General features: G+C 48.9%; 1 protein-coding gene across 7 annotated transcripts in view; it reads right to left on the minus strand.

The window, feature by feature from the left end:
- Positions 1–23,193, minus strand: part of DNMT3B (DNA methyltransferase 3 beta) — a 42,108-nt gene that overhangs the window by 2,202 nt on the left and 16,713 nt on the right. For 2 of the 7 annotated variants that reach the window (XM_047852096.1, XM_047852094.1), the window contains exons 4-21: positions 21,348–21,455; positions 20,256–20,381; positions 19,387–19,596; positions 18,065–18,223; positions 15,449–15,556; positions 14,417–14,561; positions 11,995–12,120; positions 11,782–11,826; positions 10,309–10,388; positions 9,894–10,006; positions 9,085–9,268; positions 8,440–8,524; positions 7,299–7,444; positions 6,387–6,477; positions 5,924–6,072; positions 4,763–4,848; positions 1,870–1,939; positions 986–1,104 (exon numbers count right to left, since the gene is read on the minus strand). In XM_047852096.1, coding sequence (XP_047708052.1) covers positions 986–1,104; positions 1,870–1,939; positions 4,763–4,848; positions 5,924–6,072; positions 6,387–6,477; positions 7,299–7,444; positions 8,440–8,524; positions 9,085–9,268; positions 9,894–10,006; positions 10,309–10,388; positions 11,782–11,826; positions 11,995–12,120; positions 14,417–14,561; positions 15,449–15,556; positions 18,065–18,223; positions 19,387–19,596; positions 20,256–20,381; positions 21,348–21,455 — 2,150 coding nt within the window. Of the gene's footprint in view, positions 1–985; positions 1,105–1,869; positions 1,940–3,851; positions 4,654–4,762; positions 4,849–5,923; positions 6,073–6,386; positions 6,478–7,298; positions 7,445–8,439; positions 8,525–9,084; positions 9,269–9,893; positions 10,007–10,308; positions 10,389–11,781; positions 11,827–11,994; positions 12,121–14,416; positions 14,562–15,448; positions 15,557–18,064; positions 18,224–19,386; positions 19,597–20,255; positions 20,382–21,347; positions 21,456–23,193 lie in introns of those variants that run through there. The other 5 variants (XM_047852097.1, XM_047852101.1, XM_047852099.1 and 2 more) reach the window with 5 other exon arrangements.

The following is a 23,193-nucleotide window of genomic DNA, read 5'->3' on the forward strand; positions in this document are numbered from 1 at the left end:
GCCTGGTGAGAGGCTACAGAAACACTGGACCTCAGTCTTTCCTGGCTTTACAAACTAACCCCTTTAGTGTGCACACCAACGGGCCAATGGCTGAATGGGTTTGAAGAAACCTGCCAGAGATGTAACACCTTAGGCTTCTGTCTTCTTTAGCCTATAAACGACAGCCATCTGCACCAGCCCCCGTATCACAGAGCCAGCCCAGCATGTTAGGTTTAGGTCTCAAAATACAGAATAACCCACGAGATGAATGGCAAGAATACCCACCAGTTTCTTTCTACAAATCAGAACTTAACTTTAAAACTAAGAAAACTATTGTTAAATCAAATTAGAAATAAAACCAGCTGTAGGACCGAACTAACTGGAATACAAGTACTCTTATCAAATCCTTGAGACACAGCCAAAAATGTAAAAAGGAATATTCATAGCCCTTCCTACATTTTGAACAATAAGGGAAAACAAAAGAAAAAAAAATTGAAACCACAATAGGAGAATTGAAACCCAAGAGCTAGTTTTTTGAATCAAAATAGTTTAACTACCAACTTAGCCAAGTAAATGGAAGAAGATGACAGACTGTGGCTAAGTAGGAATCAGCTTTAGAACCAACAACTTGGCCGAAGGGATCTTCTCAGAAAGACCAATGGCAAGTCAATGGGGTTTTCTTTAGCTGGTTCCTCATACATTCTGGAACCCCAACATGTTGGGGGAGGTAAATGCCAGGGCAGCACAGCCAGAACACAGAGAGATGGTGCCATCTAATGACCTCATGTTTCAGATTCCTCACCACCACCACCCTTCTGTCATTTCTACCAGGAAAATCAGCACTAACTCTGAAAAGGTATTATTCCCAGCCCCAGGAACATAGGTCAGGGAGACCATGCAGAATTAAGGCAAGCACCTGGCCATTTGTCCTGCCATCCTTAACCACGTATTCTTCCCCTTTCTCTCTGCCTGTGGGATTTCCCTCTTCACGTGCAGCTCTGCTCACCTTTCTAGCTCAGTGCACCACAAAACATCTTCTTTGCCATTCATGACAACAGGGAAAAGTTGGTTTTTCCCCTGTCTGATCGAGTTCGACTTGGTGGTTATTGTCTGTACTTTCTTTAACTGGAGAACAAAACGACATCATGGAGTGAGCACAGAATGAAGGATTGGGGTCAAGTCAAGGCTCAAAAGCACCTAGGGAAGATGCAGGAGGGAAGGCAGGTGTGGGACAGAGGGGGGCAGGGATGGGCTCACAGAGGGAATGAGAAAAGGAGAGCTGGAAGGGCAAGAACATTTTGTGTTTCCCACAAACACCAAGAAGTTAATGAACATGAAGGACCAGCCTCACAGAGAACAGCAGATAAACAAAACAGTGACCATGAATGAGATCACATGGGGGCCATGAAAACAGAGTTATTGACCAAGCAGGATTAAGCAAAAGTAAAAAAAACCCACCCAGATTGTAGAGAATGGCCCACTGGGTTTTGAAGGAATGAAACTTAGCTTGATATAAACATTACATTTATGGAGGTCTTGTAATTAACTATGACTTAACAGCAGACATTTTTTTTTTTTTTTTTTGGCAAAGGTAGAATTACTTGTTTGTTACCAGGAGGACCAGCTGAAATAATCTGTGTCTCTATTCACAATTGGAAAGTCTAGTTGCCTTTTCTCATGGTGATTATTTGTTTATCAAGAACCTCTCCTACCGTTGTGCTTAAAGAGGGGAGGGAGAGAGCAATGACGTGGTGAAAGAGGCCCAGCACCAGGGAGTCATGTGGGGGGCGGGAGGGGAGGGGTGGCAGGAACAAACTGGACACCACGGTCAAGTCCTCGCTTGGAGGTCACCAAGTGTGTTTCCAGAGACCATTTGTTAGAACATCTTACCTTTGCTGTCCTATTGAACTCCAAGCAGTCCTGCAGCTCGAGTTTATCATTCTTTGATGCTATCACGGGCCTGGGAACATCCAAAACCCATTACTTTCTACCAACTACAAAGGGGCCTCGGCTAGGCGCTCCCCAGGGTGGGAGTGAGGGCCAAAGACTGCAAAATGAGCTCTGGCAGTGAACTTGCTACAAATTCCTGATAAAAAAATGAGCCTCGCAAGAGCACATGACTGTGCAACAAAGCTATGGACAGACTAGCCCCTTGAAGAGGCCGCCCAATGTCCCAGAGCAAATGCTCCCCATTTCCAAATTCTAATATTAGGCAGAGCTCTCCCCTGAGAGCAGGATGAGGGAAAGCACACTGGAAAAAGTCAGGAAACCCTTCCAGTCCAGCCTCAACTGTTCACTGGCTGAGTGACCTTGAGCAAGTTAGGCCCCCTGTCTGGGCTTCATCAGGATCTTGGGTTAGGACTTTGTGGGTCTACTCGTTACAACTAGCACATCAAACCCATGATTTGGTGGCTTACACTGGGGGGGTGGATGGGGCCTCCAGAAGCTTTCATGGCTAAAAGGAAGTACAAGTAAGAGAGACAGGAGGTGGGTTCACAATACTACCAATCACTCTTTTAACTTTTACCATTGAAACCTGCAAATGGAGAAAGGCAGACAGATGCCTGAGAAGGGGAAGGGCTAGAAATTGAGGAACCAAGGGGTTAAGCAGTTCCAGAGCAGAAAACCAGCAGAAGGTCTGAATGCACAGAGTTCACGAACACCACAGCAACCCCTGTGTTAGGAACTTCAAGGCCAAAAGGCAATCAGATGTAAGAATGAATATGGTGCCCATAGGAGGGGCCTCTGAATCACACAAAACATTCCCCTAGATTCTGTCAGAGATTCCCTTGACCTCACCTTCCAAGCTTCAAAATGCCTGCCTACCCGAATCTTGAGTCTTCCATGAACCCAAGGGAGTGAAGGCAGCTTGGACTCTACACAACCAAGGTGTGTAGACTAATGGCTGGATTTGGGTCTGTGATCACCAGTTGATGGCTGGGTCACCCCTCCTACAGCCCTGCACAGCACAGCTGTAGCCATTCAGTTCTCACAATTGGGCAGAAAGCTGTGGAGACTGCAGACTCCTTTCATCTGATACCCTACACCCAATGGGTCGGCAAATTCTGTTAGTCCTACCCTCACGTTACCCACAATCTGATCCATCCATCCTGCCGAATTCCACAGGACTCCACCACCACCCCCCACCCAGAGCCGGACTCACATTGTGTTGAGCATGTATGGGTGGTGCCTCCTGGGGCCCTCCTCTGAACATCCACCCTTACTGGTCTCCCCATTGCTGCCCTCATCCTGCTATTGTCTATCCTTCTATGAGCAAGTACCATGAACATGAGATCCAACTCTCACCTGCTTAAAACGGTTCACGAATTTCTATGCTATGACCCAGAAGGGCCACATAACTTGGCCCATACTTCTGAGTCCTTTGCCTTACTGCCCCAGCCACTCTGGACCCTGGAACAGTTCTTGAGCCGGTCTTCCAATGCATTCTTCAACATCGCCCCTTCCCCTATTCCTTCTTCCCGGAATGTTTGTCTTTCCCTCTAATAGCCGCGTGGCTCTATTCTTTCATTTAACGCCCTGCCAGAAGGAGAAGCATCCCCACTGGTTCCTACGATGCCCCCACCTCCAGCCATGACTGCAAAATTATTTACTGTCTTCTCTACCCATCTGCCATGAGCACGTCAACTCCATAAGAGCTGCGACTGACATCTAATGTGCATACCACTAAGCTGGCAGCACATACAGCAGTGGCTGGCACAGAGGGCTCAAGTGTTGAGTGAAAGAGCCCACTTAAGGGGCTCCTGGGTGCCTCAGTCAGTTAAGTGTCCGACTTCGGCTCAGGTCATGATCTCGCGGTTGAGTTCAAGCCCCGCGTCAGGCTGTGTGCTGACAGCTCGGAGCCTGGAGCCTGTTTCAGATTCTGTGTCTCCCTCTCTCTCTCTCTCTGACCCTCCCCCGTTCATGCTCTGTCTGTCTCTGTCTCAAAAATAAATAAACGTTAAAAAAAAAAAAAGAAAGAAAGAAAAAGCCCACTTCATCCAGACATGGGCATTTTCCATTTCACTGGCTGATCAGCCAAACAAAAACACAGCCTACCCAACAGAAATCCTACAAGCTATTCCAGCACCTTCTCCCCTCTGTTCACACTTTGCTAACTGCCTGAAAGTTATTATGCTTTCAGTCCTTCTTTCTAAGGGAGAAATTTCTTTAAGCTCAACTCATTTGCAAGTCTGGGATGTCACATTAACCATCACATTGTGTATCTTAATCAGCAGGTTGTTCTCCTGGAAACCACATCTAGGAGATAACGAATCCTCAGCAATGCCGTTTACTTTGTGGCTTTGAACATGAAAAGATTGATAACAAGTCGTGAAAACTCTTGATTAAGAAAATCCAAGGGAGACAGGTTAGCACGGTTCTGCCACCTGGCTGGTCACCACAGGCCTCATCCAGGGGTCACTTCATCTAACAATTTACTTTTATTTCCCAATTGGATACCAACTGGGAGAACAGGTGGGGCATTAGCACTCTGCTCTATCCCAGCTCCAGGCACTTTTAAGAACCTGCCCCATGGGCAGAGCGGGAACAAGTCAGAGAAGACTAAGGAATCCTGGCCTCCGATTTCCATGTAGTTGCTGTACTTCCCAACAGGCATCAACCACAACACCAGTCTGAATCCCAGCTGGGGCCATTTCTCAGCAGATTCGGTGCTTTCTAGAAGGGTTGAATGATTCTCTGGGTCACAAGACTTCACAGTTAGGGCTCACACCATTAGTTACACTTAACTCGGCCGTTACCTGACCCAGCTTGAGCCCCTTGTTACCTGTTCATTCCAGGCAGGTTGCCCCAGAAGTAGCGGGCCCTGTGAGCAGCAGACACTTTGATGGCATCGATCATCACTGGGTTACACTGCAGAGAGAAGGGCAGCAGCTGGGAGCTCATGTCAGTATTCAGGTGTAAGCCAGGGTGGGGCTTGACCGGGGCAGGTGACAGGGCAGCCTCTGCTACAGAAGAGGCATGGTTCCCCTCAGCAAGAGGAAAGACCAATTCCCATCAACAATCTAGCTGGGTGCGCCTGGGTGGTTCAGTCTATTAAAAGTCTGATTCTTGATTTCAGCTCAGGTCTTGATCTCACAGTTGTGGGATCGAGCCCTGCATCAGGCTCCATGCTGATAGCATGGAGTCTGCTTGGGATTCCTTCTCTCCCCCTCTCCGTCCCTCCCCTGCTCGCGCTCTCTCTCTCTCAAGATAAATAAACTTTAAAAAAATGGTAAGAATCTGGCTGGAAGACAGAAGTGCCCAGATATTAATGGCAAGAGACACCCAACCGGACCTGCAGGTTCTAAGAGAGGATATACCCTCGGACAAGCCAGATAATTACAGAATGTGCTATATGTACAGAGAGTAAAAGTAGCTCAAAACTGAAATCTGTCAAGTTGGAAGGTGGGTGCAGGAATACAGTTTTGGCAAAATATGGCTTCCGTCAGCCCTCTGCCAAGTTCACACACCATGAAGGAACTAAGGAGCCAGTTCTATAACCTCTCTAGCTGACCACAAGCTATAAAGTTTGGAGAAAAGGAATTAAATGCATAAAAAGCATTTACTATAATGCTTGATGATATTGTGTCAATGGACTGCTGGCAGCCCCTTAAAACAGCAGTTCTCAGAACGGTGAGAAGAAAAATGACCCCAGAGTGAAAAACAAAGTTTAGTCAAATCCCCTGAGGCTTCCAAAAGTAGGGAGATGAGGATTTCATCATCAAACTTCAGGGGGATTCAGGGTGAGGTCGAGATCAAACTGTCTTCCATGTACTAAAAAGAATCAACCCACCTGACTCCGTTAGTTTTAGATTTTTGGATTTAGCCATGTCCTCCATCTAGAACCCAAAGTCATTCCCCAAAGCAGAAACACCCAACAACCCCCAATGCCAGCAGGACTCACCCACCCATGCACTCTGGATACTCAGGACCCCAGGTCCCTTACCTCTAGGAAACGAGAGATGTCCCTCTTGTCACCGACCTTCATGGCTACCACATTCTCAAACATCCAGAAGAAGGGCCGGTCGTCACCCTCCTTGGGGCGTGTGTAATTCAGCAGGTGGTAGAACTCAAAGAAGAGCCGGCCGGTGCCCTCTGAGCCCACAAAACAAGATGGCAGAGCCAGGTTCAAATCCTTCAGCCCACCCCTCCATAGTGAGACCAATGGGTTCCCCAGGGATCACCTGACTACAGCTGATACCCTACAGTCTTCCTACCTGCAGTCTTTTGGAATGACTAAGGACATGGGCATCAGCAGTGCAGTATTTACTGGTATCTCTGGGGGACAGGATTTACTATGGACAAGGAAAGAGCCAAGAGGTAAGGTTGGCCAGAAACAAATAGTTCTTTCTTAGACCACTCCTCCTGGACCAGCACTCAGGTGACATAGGGTCAGCTGGGATACTCACCGTACAGGCCTTTCCTGGCTGGGTTCACATTTGAGAGATCATTGCATGGGCTTCCACCAATCACCAAGTCAAAGGGGCCCCATTCTTCAATCTGTGAAAGAAAAACACTCTTAGGGGAGGGATGGAGGTGATGATGGAAGGATGCAGCCTAGGTTCCAAGCAACTATCAAGAAAACCCATTTTTTTCAAGTTTATTTATTTTGATAAAGACAGAAAAGGGCAGAGAGAAATTAGTAGAGACAGAATTCTAAGCAGACTCCCTGCTGTCAGCACAGACCTGATTTGGGACTCGAACTCATAAACCATGAGATCATGATGTGAGCCACGATCAAGGGTCAGATGCTTAACTGACAGCATCACCCAGGTGCCCTGAGAAAACCCACTTCTAGGGGCACCAGGCTGGCTCAGTCAGTGGAATATGCGATTCTTGATTTCAGGCTTGTGGGTTAAAGCCCCACAAAGGGGCTGAAAGAAAGAAAGAAAGAAAGAAAGAAAGAAAGAAAGAAAGAAAGAAAGAAAGGAGGGAGGGAGGGAGGGAGGGAGGGAGGGAGGGAGGGAGGGAGGGAAGGAAGGAAAGAAAGAAAGAGAAAGAAAGAAAGAAAGAAAGAAAGAAAGAAAGAAAGAACGAACGAACCCACTACTAGAATCTTGTTTGGTCATTTATTTCCCCCAACTCCATTAATGACCCAGGAAGACCTAATGCTCCAGACACACTAAGATCTAAATCTTTATGAATAATTTCCAACTTGTGGATATTGGTACTAGAGCTTGACGTAAGCCCAGGTTCTCTCTTCTACCATAGCCCTGGGCATGGAGAAGGGGACCACATAGCCATAAGGACTTGTGGGGCTCAGTGCTGAAGGAGGAAGAGGGGGTGGGGCAGAGCCCAGCAGGGGTGCAGGCAGCCCTCACGTTTCTCTTTGTGATGTTCCTGACGTCATTCACGTATTTGATGTTGCCCTCATGCTTGACAGTTCCAACAGCGATGGATTCTTCACACACTTCGGAGGCGACGTACTTCTCCACTTTGATGCCCAATTCTTTCAGGACCAAGTACCCTACAGGGCGTCAGGGACAGAAACCGCATTAGGGTTGTCCTCCATGGGGCCCTCCCTGCAGTTGATTCTAAGCCATCTCTAGAGCTCAGACCAGACCCGGCAAGGACATGGCTGTCCTCGAGAACTCGGGCGGATGGCACAGAAACCACACACTGGCCACACCAGGCTCCCTGGTTTGTGGAGTTTCATGAAGAAAATGTATGGATAACTGGCGTAACCCACCGGCAGGATCTAGCCAAGACTCCAGTACCTACCACCCAGCACAGTCAAACACAGACACACGGACAGGAATCCTCACCAAAACCATGTTCAGAAAACTCTTAAGGTCTGGTGGCATGGCCAAGGCTCAGTCCTACTATGGGTTATCTGTGCCGACACAAACAAGTCTTTATAAGGCCCAACAGAGTGGAGAAAAGCTACCAGTAATGACCGGACCCAGTCATTAAAAGCTGTCTCTGAGTGAGGAATCTGGACACCAATGTACACACATTAAGTTACAAATGATGCAAACTGCACAGCAGCTCATTTCTACTTCTTCCTGCTCTGGTAATATGGAGATGTTCCTAACAATGCATCACAGGGTGGCTTTGAGGATTAAATGAGTTAAATTGGGCCAACTTTCCGGGACCAACACGCACGTTGGCTTGTGTTTATTCTACACTTGGGCAACCTGGGGATGTGGAAGGGAAGCAAGACTACAGATACTCAGAACTGCCTAATTCACCTCCAACAGATCTATGCTTATGGAATGGAAAATCACTGTCCAAGATACTTGTGCATAATACAAAATACAACACAGCTAAGATATACTTGTCTTTGAAAGGCCCAAAGGAGGGCCAGGTAGGTGAAATGGTGGGAGAGGTTTGAGGAGAGAAACAAAGAGTCAGTGGCTTTCTGAGAACAAGTGACCAACAGGTCATCCCAGGGGGTTTTCTTAGCATTGATGACGGGACACCTGGAGCAGGTGAGCATCCCTAGGTGAACTCCAAACTCACCTGTTGCAATTCCATCAAACAGGGATAAGACTCGAATGGGCCGCCTTCGGGCTGCGGGAATCGCAGGGTATAACTTGGGGGCTTCCTGCCAGGTTAAAGAAGGAGGTCATGGAGGTCAAGGTGCAGGGGGAAGACTCAACCTCTGGTGGAGGGGAGGGCTGACCTTCCTCTGAGAGTCACAAGCCCTGTGCTCTGTCTGCAGCTTCTTAGCTGGGATCCCCTCGGGAGCTCTGGCACAGAATGGCCACTCTACCCTTAGACATGAACACAGATGCGACTTTGGTACAGATACACACACACACAGAAACACATTACCCTATCCAGGAATGACCTGGAGCCTCCCTCCATGGACTGCAGAAAGGAGCCCAGTTCCACTAAGACTTAAGAGTAAGTCACAGGCTTCCCTTCCCTCTTCAGTTCCACTAAGGCTAAGGCTTGGTTAGTTCTATAACCATTCCTTCAATCAATGAGAGGCCACAGAGGAGGGGAGAGAGAGCCCTAGAGAAGCTCGAGAACTGTGCAGAGGATGTGGTCTGAGGCTCTCAAACGCTCGTCCGGACAACGCATCTTTTCCATTAACTCTTGCCGACAGACTTCCAGAGCGCGCTTGGGGTGGGTTGGTGCTGGGGGAAGAAGCCGGCTTACGTATTCGAGCCCCGTGTCGCTGGTGAAGAAGGCCTGCAGGCGCATGTTCCAGTCCTTCCGGCGCCGCAGGACACCGTGACAGCGCTGTGGGAGGCACATGTAGCAGCTCCAGGGCTCCTGCAGCTTCGCATCTGCTGCCGTGCCTGTGCCCACCAGCACCTCCAGGCACTCCACACAGAAGCACCTGTGCCAGGTAGCCAAGGGGGGGCCGCCTTAGCCACCGGGCAGCCCTCCTACATACCCCACCTTCCCTAGAGAGAGCAACGGACTGCCTGAAACCTTCCTGGGGCCCCAGTTGTGCCTCCCTGTGGGTTAGAAGGCACGGGGTCATGATCTGGGCTGCGCTAACCTCTTCCTTGGATGCCCATGCAACCTCAGCCCACAGGTTCTTTGCACAGAAAACCTCCCCACCAGAAATGGCCCATCTCCAGGGGGCCACGCCCACCCTCACAGACCTATGTTTCTTTTCTTTTTAAGGTTTGTTTATATTTGAGGAAGGGACAGCACATGAGTGGGGGTGGGGGAGGGGCAGAGAGAGGGAGACCCAGAATCCGAAGCAGGCTGACTACACGGGGCTTGAACTCGCGAGCTGTGGGATCATGACCTGAGCCAAAGATAGACGCCCAACTGACTGAGCCACCCAGGCGCCCCCTCACAGATCTATGTTTCTAAAGCCCATCCCTACACCCCAGTTCTACTTCCAGGACACGATGACCACGGCCCTGTGGGATACCAGCTTGGGCCCAGCACCATGGCCTCGGATCCCTCAGGGCCACCGACCAGGCCCGCAGCCCATGGCCCATGCTCACCGGCAGCAGCTCGTGTTGCTGCACAGAAGCAGCTCACGGCCCTCACAGCACACAGTGCAGTAGGACTGATAGCCATCATCGTCGTACATGTAGAACAGCTCGAGGAACCGGTCCTGGCGGCCAGAGAGAAACGCCCATGAATTCAGAGATCAGGGACCACCAGGTCCTGCTGGCTCACTGGCTGAGGCCCTAGGACGCAGCCACAGAACAGATGACGGGTGGCTGGGTGTCCTGTCCAGGGACCCCAGCAGGGGTCTGCGTGCCGCTGCAGGATGGCCTCCCTCTGCAGCACCTAGCTCAGAGCAGGGGTTGCACCAGAGGCTTCTCTATTGCCAACACGTGGGTTGCTTTCCTCTGGGCCAGTACAGGGAAGTGCAGTGGGGAAGGGGCAGGAAAGCCCCAGGTTAGGACTTACCCGGCATGTCTGGCAGAGCCCACCCTCAAAGAGAGGGTGAAAGGACACAGGGTTTTTCCTACCGCAGGACAGACAGCTATCTGTAAGAAAGACAGGGATGCAGCTTTTGGCAAGTAGGGTCACAACAGCACAGTGGAAGCCTGGAGTCTAACCGCTCTTGTTACGTACTCCATGCTGGCTAAGTAACTCCTCACGCTTTGTTCTTTTCGGCAACACTTCAAAGTCGCAGCGCCCACAGTCCCCATTCCAGAGATGGGGAGAGGCCAGAACCATAGCCCCAGGCAGGAAGTCCCGTGAGGTGGGCAGAGGCAAGGCCCAAATGGAAGACCTGAGGCAGGACACCGAGCAGGGGCCACTCTAGCAGTGGGATGTTCTTGGGAGGGCCTGGCCTGAAAACTCCTGAGACTCTTTAAAGAGGAACGTGAGGGGCTCTTGGGTGGCTCAATCGGTTAAGCATCTTTTGATTTGGGCTTAGGTCATGATCTCATGGTTTGTGAGATCGACCCTGCGTTGGCGTCAGGCTGGGCACCAACAGCATGGAGTCTGCTTGGGATTCTCTCTCTCCCCTCTGATCCCCTCTCCCAGTTGTGCACGCTCTCTCTGCCCTCTCTCTGCGCCCTCTCTCTCTCTCTCTCTCTCTCTCAAAATGAATAATCCTTAAAAAAAAAAATGCCCATCGCTTGTCATCTGGTCATGATTTCAGGACATTGGTCCCTTCCCATTAGGATATTCTGCCTTCCCCTCATTTCAGCAGGTCAGGAATGGCCCACATCACTGACCATGTGGGCAGGGTCATGAAAGTGCCTGAGACCAAGCATCCCCAGCCAGGAAGCACAGATGGGTGACAGAGTGTTGGGGGATAGGAGGATGACGGGTCAAGGTTTCTGGGACTGTCAGGGACTGCTCCAAACCTGAGCTCTCCCCAGAGCGCTGTGGGTCAGGAGCGATTGTTTTCCTACCCAGCACTGAGGGAACCACTCAAAAAGTTATTTGCTGACTAACGGACATCAGGCTAAGGAAGCAAGAGAGAGTCCATCCATCCTCACACATTCTGAATTCCTTCAGATACATTCTGGGCAATTCCAGGGGCTCGTTCCCAGCCAGGACAAATGGACCAGAGTTAGCCTGAGAGAGTGATGGTGGTGAAGTCTGTCAGCCTTTTACCTCAAATCCCATTCTGGCTCTTCGCTGAGAAAGACTAAAGATGTCATACGTCATGGTTTCCTTTGGAGTTCCCTGAGGACAAACTGCCAACCCTCCCATTCCTACATACTCAAGGGGGTAGGATCAGTCTCTGTGAAAGTCAGACAATTCACTGCATTAAATGTAGCAACTTAAGATGTCCGCACCCCAGCCCAAGGTCAAGGCACAGAGCACTGGGTTAAACTCCCACAGGGCAGATAAACAGGCCAGGGTACATCCTAGCACTACTCAGGGCAAGAAGGAAGACCACTACAAAGGAGAGTACATTACCTTCCAGGCTACCCTTGTTGTTGCTAACATCCAAAGCCATTTGTTCTGTTGAGAAAAAAACAGATGGGACATGGCGTCAGGTAGCCTGTTACTCATCAGCTAAGCCACACTCGCTTGCTGAACGGCCCTCCGTACTGTCCCCACCCCCCCACCCCCCCACCCCCCCAAGTGGGTGAGCTCAGGCCGCCAGCCTCCTCACCGCCCCATAGTCACCTCGACTCTGGTCCTCCTCTCCTCGGTCTTTTCCATTGTTATAGCAGTTTGTCTTGAGGCGCTTGGGTGGGGGGCAGTAGTCCGAGGTGGCCGAGTCATCGGCTGTGCGTCTTCGGGTCTTGTTCTCTGGGAAAGGTGAGGAGATGGCAGCCGTGGCTGGGATGTGGGGGCAAAGGGGGGTGCGGGGAAACCGTGACCCCAGGACAGGACCATGCCTGGGTGCCAGCCGCACCTGGGCCATGACATGGGTCCACACTGCGTGCCCGACCGCCCCTCTATGGACAAGTCAGAGGAATTCAAAATCCCTCACTCTGTATTTATTTACAGGGGTTTAAACAGCCAGGAGTATAAGAGAATACATCCCCATAGACCCAGCACCGGGAACATCAGACAAAGCCTGGCCTCTGATGTGCAGCACGCTGGCTAACAGCCACAGGTAGTGACTGAGCACTTGAGATGTGACTTGTGCTGACTCAGCAAAGGCATTTTATACTTAATTTTGATGTAAATTTAACAACTGCCCATTGAAAAAGCCTGGCTGGCTCAGTAAGAAGGGCACTCTTGATCTCGGGGTCATGGAATCAAGTCCCACACGGGGTGAGAATACTTACATAACTTAAAAGAAAAAAAAAAAAAAACCTGCCCAATTAAGCCAACCAAACAGCTCATTTGGAACTCGGACATCTCTAAAAAATATATCACTTATTTCTAATGAAAAATTCAGCACGCAAATTGAGATATCATAAGACATGTAAAAATATAGATTTAGAAAAATCCAAACTCATAATTTTTATATTGACTTAGAAATGCCAAAATGTTGGAAATATTAGATTAAGTACATGATTTATGTTAATTTCACCTGTTTCTTGTATTCTCTCCAACGCTGCTACCAGAACAAATTTAAATTATATTATATGGCCATTGTTTCTGTTTCTATACATTCCTTTTATATTTTTATTCAACCTGTGAATATCTATAAGGAGCATGGTAAAGGAAAATTATAGTCATCAGAAATCGTAAGAACCCTTTAGTGACAAAATTACATTTGACGGTGCACATACCATTAGAGTTGAGAAATTAAGGGAAAGCAGGAATCCAACTAGTGTATAGAAAAGTCTGGGAGGGTGTGCACACCCAACAACGTTAACCTGGAGGGCAGTTGTGAGGGATGGGAGTGAAGGGGTAGGTGTGAGCTCAGGTTGACTTTTTAACAGATTGGATTCGTTCCCAGTGACCACTGTATATGCAAGAAATTGAAAGAAAGTGCAGAGAAAACAGTGCATAGTCAAAATACGGGAAGGGAGTACCGTGTTTCCTCGATTCTAACTTCCCACTGCCTGCACGACGCACCTTCGACTTATTAACCACTTATTTGTGGGGAGAGGGAAACAAAACAAAACAGAAAATACTATGTTAAACGTATGGATTGTTAAGACGAATAAAATCCTGGATTTCAGACATCTGGGATTCCTGGGAGTGACAATGTGAAACCACACCTAGAGAGGAAATACGGTGCCGGTCAAACCTTTAGCATGGATGATGCTGCTTTCTGAATGGAGGTGGCCTGTGGGGTTTGGGGAAGGGTTAAGTCTTCCCAAGTTTTCTCCAGTAAGCACAGCTTAATTATTGTTTTCCTTTTTATTTTTTTATTTTTTTTTAAATTTTTTTTTCAACGTTTATTTATTTTTGGGACAGAGAGAGACAGAGCATGAACGGGGGAGGGGCAGAGAGAGAGGGAGACACAGAATCAGAAACAGGCTCCAGGCTCTGAGCCATCAGCCCAGAGCCCGATGCGGGGCCCGAACTCACGGACCGTGAGATCGTGACCTGGCTGAAGTCGGACGCCTAACCGACTGCGTCACCCAGGCGCCCCTTGTTTTCCTTTTTAAACAAAAGGGCACTAATGGGGCAGCTAGGTGGCTCAAATAGTTAAACACCCATTTTGGTATCAGCTCAGGTCATGATCTCAGTTTGTGACATGAAGCCCCAAATGGCGCTCTGTGCTGCCGACAGAGCGGAGCCTGCTTGGGATTCTCTCCCCCCTCTCTCTCTGCCCCTCTCACTCTCGCAAGTGTGCTCTCTCTCTCTCAAAATAAATATGCAAAAACTTGTAAGAGAAATTTATAAAAGGGCATCAGTGACAATTCCATCTTGGCCTTCTATTTACTCAAGTTTCTGCAACAGACTCAATCCCAATTACGCATACTTGACCTTTAGCAAGAAGGGTAACCAGGGAAGCTGGAAAAGGCTGGCCTATTCACTTTTCCAGCTTCCCTGGCGGTTCACAGGGTGAAAATGCTCCAGGGCTGCCAGCTTGCTGGGAAGCCGGGGTAGGGTAGGTGGCAGCAAGGGGTGACTGCATTTCCCAAGACTGTCCCCACCAGCAGCTGATGGTGGGTGCTGCCCAGGGACCCAATCCCACCTGGTTGCTTGTTGTTGGGTTTGAGGCCCTCAATCCCGGTGGGCTTAAAACCCCCGTGGGCCCACTCCAACATGGGCTTCAGCTGGTCCTCCAAGGAGTCACCAGGATTGCTGGGGAAGGTTTTGCCAGCCCGCACCCTGGCTTTCTGTGGAGATAAAGAAGCGGGATGAACAGGAGGGGTGGATGCTTGCCAGGCCACACCCAGGGATTCACCCAGCGGGGGCCTGCATTCCTCTTCACACTGGCCCCTTTCATAGCCTAGCAGCTGTCCTGGGCTATGGTATGTGACTGGGGTTAGGGCGGGGGGGGGGGGGGGGGGTGCCTGTGTACGGAGACAGGCAGGAGGCCATGCAGAGAATGAAGTCTCTCCATGCAGGCACCAAAGAGCATCTCTTCCCCATTGGGCTTTGAGTGGTCAGCTCCCTCTCAGAGGCCAGAGGATCAGAATTAGCTCTGTCACTTAGATATAGGAGAGGCATCGGCCACAGCACAGTCTCATTGCCTCTAAGAAAGCTCCAGATTTCTTGTGGTTTTTTTCCCCAAAAGCTGGGGAGACATCAAGTGTTAAGTCCTATTACAGAAGCACTATGATGTTTTACAGGTCATATAAGCACAAAGCCTGGCTCACAAATGCTGGACCGAGGCCACTGGCCATTTTCTTTCCACGTCAAGGTAAAGGGAATGACAGCCTGATGGATCCCCCACAGACAAGGGGAAGAGGCCTCAGCTGCTCTCCAGCAGCTTTTGAGGCTCTGGAAAAGCTCGACAGATAGGAATATGGTCTCCCACCTCCCAGTGCTCTTCCCCCCTCTGGCAGTACACGGAGAAGGGGGCATAGAGCCGGGAAGGCATGGAAGTCTCAAATCCCTTCCTTTTCTTCTCAAGCATCAGGCTACTGTCATATTTGCACGCACTTCATGTGTCCCCTCCGTGCTAGCACTGGCTATGCTGTGGCCTGAGCTGGCTTTCTGTACGTCACTTGCTTTAACTCTGCTCTTGGGTCCAGACCCCCACCACCCACCACCATGTTACCTCCAGAGCATGGTACATGGCCTTCCTGTAAGACACCAGCTTATTGAAGGTCGCCAGGTTAAAGTGCTGGCTGAACAGCCCCAGGGCCACTAGCTTATCTGCAGACACCTGAAAGAGAAAGCCATCATCAACACCCGTCTGCAGCCTGTATCTCTCCCAGGCTTATTCCTGGGGATCATGTTCACAGACTGAAAAGGAGGTTAGAGAAAGTAGAAAACAGAACTGGTACACAGCCTCTGACACACCCTCTTGCCAGAAGCACAGTGAACATGACACTCCAAATGGGAGAAAGTAGGATTCTCCAGATGGAGGATGCGCCCTGTATTTGTGTTATGTTCTGAGACCAAATGACCCACAGGTCCCTTGTGTGGGCCCCATCTCAGTGTTGACATGCACAGTGGACGTTCCAATATTGGTGCTTTTGTACATGTCCTTCCCTCCTTCATGAGCATGACAAATGACAGCTGAGATTAACTATTTAGCCTTTTATTAAGGGAATTTAATGTACATGTTTAGAGAATAGTGTGGCAAAAGTAAGTACTTTCTAGTTATGTTGATTTGTTGATATGTGCCTTCCACTGGGGCTAAATACCCATATATTCCCCAAGTCTCCAGGGCCTGCATGAACTAATCAGGCCGCCAAAAGGAGGGGATGAAACTCCTGTCCTGGGATGCTGATTAGCACTGAAAGACAGGTGATGTCTGGTTCCCCACAGCGCATGCTCTGTCATGCCAACTTCCGTTTTGTGCTTATACCTCTAATCCTGACCTTCCATGGCAGGGAATTGCCACCACGTATAAAAAACTGGCCGGGGGGCGGGGACCGGGGAGGAGGGGGAGGCTGCTGAGTGGATCAGTCACCTAAGCGTCCTATTCTTGATTTGGGCTCAGGTCACGATGTCAGTTTTTGAGTTGAGTTCCGCGTCAGGCTCTGTGCTTACACTGCAGAACCTGCTTATGATTCTCTCGACATCTCTCTTTCTGCCCCTCCCCACTTGAGTTCTCTCAGTCTCAAAATAAGCTTTCAAAAAAAAGCATTTAAAAGAAATTAGGGGTCGGTGTGATTGTACATTGAAAACACCAGTCCTGTTCCCAGTCCTGAACTGCTCTATTGCATGCAATGTGTACCCCAAACACCACGACCTGCACTGCAACCCTATCCTATAATGCTAGTAGCCCCCCCACATCATCTTACTAACATCAGACCAGCCTTGCAAAGCTCAATTTGTGTCTCACTGGGCGAAAGCAGTTACAAACAATCCTTGCTGCTTCATTTCACAGAACTCATAGCCCACATCCTTCAGTTAGAGGCTTCAGGGAGAGCCCAAGCCCAGGACATTTGTTGACCTGCTCCCTCTGCTGGTCAAACAGAGTATCTACGTGTATTCTGCCTACCAGGGGGACTCAAATCCTCCTTGTCCTGCCTATTGGGAATTTCAATGTGTTTATGGCAAATGATCCCGAGGAAGCCCAAATCGTGGGAAAAAACAGAACCTCAACTTGATGCTGGATCACACAGACGTACTGAATGTCCCTCCATTACCACATCTGCCTCCATCCCAGCCCAGTTTGTTGTTCCTCATCTAACCTCTGGACGTGCTGAAGGTTGGACTAACATTTTGAAAAGAGACCATCCCAGGCAAAGTATTGCCTACACTATTCTCATCAAAACCTGAGATCTCATAGTGTGCTTTGGACAGGTAAGAAATCAAAAGTGGCTGATTCATGCCCAACACAGCTATTGTCCCACAGACTCTCATCAAGAAAGAACATAAAGTGGTTAATGTCAGCAACAACAGAGGCGTCTGTGTGGCTCCATAGGTTAAGCATCCGAGTTCTGCTCAGGTCGTGATCTCGCGGTTCGTGGGTTCGAGCCCGTGTCAAGTTCTGCGCTGACAGCTCAGAACCTGGAGCCTGCTTCAGAATCTGCGTCTCCCTCTCTCTCTGCCCCTCCCCTGTTCCCACTCTATCTCTCAAAAATAAAATAAACATTAGATATATATATCAGCAACAAAAAGAACATAATCATGTTAATCATACCAAAATTAGATATATATAATCTATATATATATAACATTAGATGATATATATATCATCAGCAACAAAAAGAACATAATCAACAAACTCTTAAGTCGGTACTCTGAGTTGAACTTTTTCAGAACTGTCACCAGGTGACCCTAGGCCCAGCCAGACATGCTCCTCCCCACATGCCTCCAGGGCTAAATGATACTCAGAGGCAGAGACCACCCTTCCTGTCTCTTCTAAGCTTCTCCAAAGATCTTTGAGGGTGCTTACCCAAGTGGCCATTCCCAATTCCATAGGAATCCATAGAAAGTAAAAAAGAGAGCACAAGTGGCCACAACTGGATTCAGAGAACATTCCAGCTTTTTGTCTCCTAGAAGAGCAGACAGAGCTCTAAGCCCCATGAGACCCTAAATATGTGTTTATGCTATTTAACAAGAAATTTTTATCTTTCCTAGACATACTGAGTCAAATAGCCTCATCCATCTGGAGAAAGCAATCACGGGCCTTTTATCGTAAAACATCAAGCGTACAAGGAAGGGAGGAAAACTCTGCAGGTCTGTGGCCCGGGAGCCTACCTTGCACCGGACTCACCTCGGAGAATTTGCCGTCACCAAACCACTGGACCCACCGCATGCCGGACATGGCCTGTCGCTTAGAGGTGGCCTTCCATGACACCACCATAGCAGGCCACCAGGAGAAGCCCTTGATCTTTCCCCACACAAGGTCCCCTATTCCAAACTCCTTCCCATCCTAGAAGGAAGAACCATAAGAAAGAATCCCAATGAGACAGATTGCCTGGGCCAAGGAAAAGTCCTGCCCACCCCACTGACCCCAATGGCCACTGCTGAGGGACCAACTTGGGGCTCCCTCCAAAGTGCCCAGCATGGGGGCCCGTGGGAGCCTAGGTACAACCTCGGCTCAGGTCATGATCTCCATCTCCTGGTGACTTGGAGCCCCGCAGGCTCTCTGCTGTCAGCGTGGAACCCACTTTAGATCCTCTGTCCCCCTCTCCCTGACTCTTCCCCCATGCTCTCATGGGGTCTCTCTCAAAAATAAATATTAAAAAACAAGTGCCCAGCTGAGGGGTGCTTGATCTTGAGGCTGTGAGTTTGAACCCCACATTGGGTGCAAGGATTACTTTAAAAAAATTAAAACTATGAGTTTGAACCCCTTGAAAATAAGGGACCAGTTTGGTTATGATAGGAACATGGGATTATATTAGATTTACAACATTTCACAAATACATTTAACCTAGTATCTAGGAATGAAAGTTGTCGACTGAAAACTCACAGAGCATAACATTAGAGTAAATAATGACAATCACTGGGTATTCCCACCACAGGCCATTACACAGATTATTACAAAGGCATTGAAATGCAAAAAAAAAAAAAATATATGGACGTTTGCACATAAAAAGCTTATCATAAAATGTGAGATGCCCATGAAAACAAGTTATGAAAATATACCTATAGTCTGATATACATAAGAAAAAAAGGTTATCTACATGATATATGCAGACATGTATGCATACATGCAGCAATGCTGGAGTGAAATAATTGAGCCCAACTGGTTAATTATGAACTATATACCTGATGGGTTATAGACAAGAAAGAAAGTGAGACAACTCCAGTTCCTAATAAGTGAAAATGGCTGGTCTCCAATTGTACGTAAAACAGGACGAACAGAAGCATGTACAAACAGGGTACGCTTATTTGGGGGTACAAATGTGATGTTCGGGAAATCAATTAGATGTTTGAATTATGTCTGGCAGATAAGTTGGGTGAAGGAAGGACTGGTGCATATGGAAAAGAAATTTAAATATTAGAATAGATGTGACCAAAAAAAGACGTGGGAGTAGGCTCCTCTGGGTGAGTGGCTGCCCTTCTCTACTACATAGGCCTTCCCAGTGGTACCTGATATTCGGTGTTGTCGGCATCTGTCCCCTCCGCGTCCACCTGCGGGGACTCCAAGCTCTCCTGCTGGCTGTCCTGGGCCAGGCGGGCGTAGGGGGTACTGCTGCTCTGGGGCATCACATCATCATCTGTGAGGTCAATGGTGAGGTAGGGGCTGGCGGGGGATGGCCACGGTGTGCCTGCCAAGGATACTGTCCGCCGCCTCAGGGACTGTGGACAGAAGGACACAGATCTTGGGCCACAGCAAACCAGGCAGGTGACCGGAGACCGGTGGTCCCCCCAGCTGGATCCCGGGCAAGCCTGAAGCGTGAAGGTGTGAGTTGAGAACAGACACCACCAAGGACGGTTTTCCAGGAACGAGTGAGCACCCCTTGAGTGGTGGGAAAAAGCAACCTCCATCAGAACAGGGACAGAATCATGACAGATAGGACAAAGGCAGAGTAAGCATGAGTGATGTCTAGAGACTCCCGAGCCAAGCTCAGAGAGGGCCACTGGTTTCCTTAAATGCTTATTGTGTGCCCAGCCTTGCAACAGGAGTGGAGAATTGTTGTGACCACTGGGGTTGCCTCAAGACAGTCAGTGAAGATACTAGGGAGACAAAACAGTTCTGGAGTCAGTGGAGTTGAACTCATTCCCAAGGAGGAGCAAGAACCCAGTCAACAGGGAATTCTCACATTCCACCAGGGTTCCATCCAGGATCAGGCCAGGAGAGAAGCTTACCCAGCACCCGGGAGCGAAAGGAAAGGCAAGACCCTGAAAAGGTGCTGAGTGTGAGGAACAGATATAGGTTAAACGCCGGCTGCTTTCAGTGGCACAGTGACAGAGGCGGATCTTCCACTTAAGAGACTGGGGGTGTCCGGGGAACCAACCCTGGTAGCTGAGAACTCCACGGGGGACTCATCCACGTGACTGCGGCCCTGCCGGCCTCGGGTGGAGCGTGGGGAGGGCCTGTGCCTCTCACGGCTGGAGGCATTGTTGTTATTTCGGGTTCGGACCTGGAAGCAAGAGAGGATAAGCAGGAGGCCTTTGGTGACTACAGGCATGGAGTTTCGGACTTGAGGGGTCACCTCAAGTCCCCAGAAGTGAAGAGGTGGGTAAGCAGGGAAGGACTCTGGGCTGAAAGGATCTCCCCCAGAAACTCCCGTTACTGGGGGAAGGGGTAGGGTGCCAGCAGGGCTGCCGATGGTCCACAGCAGATCCCGCACTGCCCGTCAGAGGCAACTGGCACCTGCAGATTGAATGGAAATAACATCCAGTTTACCCCAAACCAAACATTTTGTCCCCCCAAAGCATTAGAGTGACTGTTGTCTTCTTCTGGAAGGTAGTGGATCAAGCAGCTGGATGAGAAGCCCTTAGGCTCCTTTCTCAAAGTGGCATGAACTTGGGTGGTGCACTCCTGTATTCGAATCCTGCACGCAAGAATCAATGTTTAACCTTGGGTTAGTTACCAGATTTTTCTGTCCTCTGTAATGGGGATGACCTCCATCATATGCTGGCGGAGACCGTAAACTAGACCCGCCACGGTCCTCGAGCGTCAGCCTGTTCTCTAATGGGGTGGGAGGCCACTAGCAACAATCGCCTACCCGTTTCCACACCACACACTAAGTCACAGACTCCACTTACGGAAATGAGTGCCAGAGGGAATAGGCATTTGAGCCATTCACCTACAAACTAGCAGTCTCGGGCACTTGCAGCCAGGAGTGTCCGAAAAGAGCTGAAACACCTGAAACACTACCACGGGAGAGAAGACCTTCACTGACTATCCGTGAGCCTTGCTGTCTGTCATTCTCCACTTTCAAAACATGTATTCACCTCTCTCTCCAAAGTTCTCTCTGGAGGATGCAAGACCGTTTTTTGGTTGTGTGTGTGTGTGTGTGTGTGTGTGTGTGTGTGTGTGTGTGTGTGTTTATGCAGGCCTATGTCTGGTTGGAAGTGCCTGGGCTCAGAAGTGGGGGACTTACAGCTGGGCTTTCAGACCGAGTCCTGGTTTCACGGAAGAGTTTTGGCATCACTGGGGTGTCAGAGCCATCCCCGTCTTCCCCTTCGCCATCTCCATCACCCGTCAGATCCTTTATGAATGAAAGCATTATGAACTTTAAATGTTATCAAAAGGTGACATAACCCCAAACGGTTTAAGAATGAAAAGTCAATCGTACTGAAAACAATACTGGCCCAAGTTACCTGGAAATATTTTCAAAATATTTTGTTCCAATAAGACATTACAGTGGCTTACCCTGGGGATCACAAATTCAAGACATGATCAAAAAAGAAAACCCCTGGGGCGCCTGGGTGGCTCGGTCGGTTGAGTGTCTGACTTCAGCTCAGGTCATGATCTCACGGTCCATGAGTTCAACCCCCATGTCGGGCTCTGTGCTGACAGCTCAGAGCCTGGAGCCTGCTTCAGATTCTCCATCTCCCTCTCTCTCTCTCTCTCTCTCTCTCTGCCCCTCCCCCCTCTTCTCAAAAATAAATACACACTAAAAAACACACACACACACACACAAACAGTGGAATCAGAAAATCTAAGATACGGTATGAATGCAATCGGGATCTGCACCTTGGGGAGACTGATTTGGCTAGGACTAACAGGGAGAGCTGGTCAATTTGCACAATTAAGTGGGAGAAATCAAAGGCTCAAAGGAGATGCTTCCTGATACAAGGACCAGGAAGAAATGGCACCGATGAACCAATGAAGAACCCCTAGAACATGTCCCATGCTACACAGCAAAACCCAAAAACCTGTGCACTGGTAAGCAGCCTGAGTTTTGGATGTAATAGTAAGAACTTGATTTTTTCACTTCACTTGCCAATTTTGAGGCCTTGAGTGAGTCCATTTCACTCTTTAAAACTGTAACAGTACTGGGGCGCCTGGGTGGCTCAGTCGGTTAAGCGGCCGACTTCGGCTCAGGTCATGATCTCGCGGTCCATGGGTTCGAGCCCCGCGTCGGGCTCTGGGCTGACAGCTCAGAGCCTGGAGCCTGTTTCGGATCCTGTGTCTCCCTCTCTCTCTGACCCTCCCCCGTTCAGGCTCTGTCTCTCTATGTCTCAAAAATAAATAAACATTAAAAAAATTTTAAAAACTGTAACAGTACTTTTCTTACAGCACAACAGGAATATAAAGAGAATCAAGCAACGCAGGCCTCACTCAAGGCCAGACTCAGGAAATGCTCAGGCCGGAGGTTCCATTGCCACTCCTGCTGATGGTCCACCGGAGCTAAAACAGGTGTCCTGAGCACCCAGTCCCAAATATCCACGCAGCTCTTATGCTCATCCTCTGGGCGTCCACTGGTTGCCCTCCAGCAGAACAGAAGCCATGCGAATGTGAATTTACACTTGTCCGTAACTTTGTACCCAACGCTGGACACCAGCTCTTTCAAAAAAGTAACCAAATTGGGAAAAAAAAAAAAAACCCAACTCTACTATGATTAATAAGAACAAGAAAGGCATAAATGATGTCGGGAATAAAAAAAAAAAAATTATGGGAAGACTCTAAGGTGGAAAAAAAATTGATCAAGTAGAAACCTTGACTTTGCAGCAGCCGTTAAAAGACATTGCAATGATTGTTAGAAGTCCCCTAAGGCAAGTTCTTTCCAACGTGAGGGGAAAAAAATCCTTGAGGCCACATAACCCTGAGATCAAAACCAGACACAAATATATTCCAAGAAATAAAAAAAAAAAAAATCACACATCCACTTTATTCACGAATAGATGTGAAAGGAAATCAGATTGAAAACACACCACAAACAAGTTGGGCTCATTCCAGGAATAAAAGGAGCAATTTTACTACATTAAAACTTTATCAATGTA

The sequence above is a fragment of the Prionailurus viverrinus genome, chromosome A3, assembly GCF_022837055.1.
Source record: "Prionailurus viverrinus isolate Anna chromosome A3, UM_Priviv_1.0, whole genome shotgun sequence".
Classification (NCBI taxonomy): domain Eukaryota; kingdom Metazoa; phylum Chordata; class Mammalia; order Carnivora; family Felidae; genus Prionailurus; species Prionailurus viverrinus.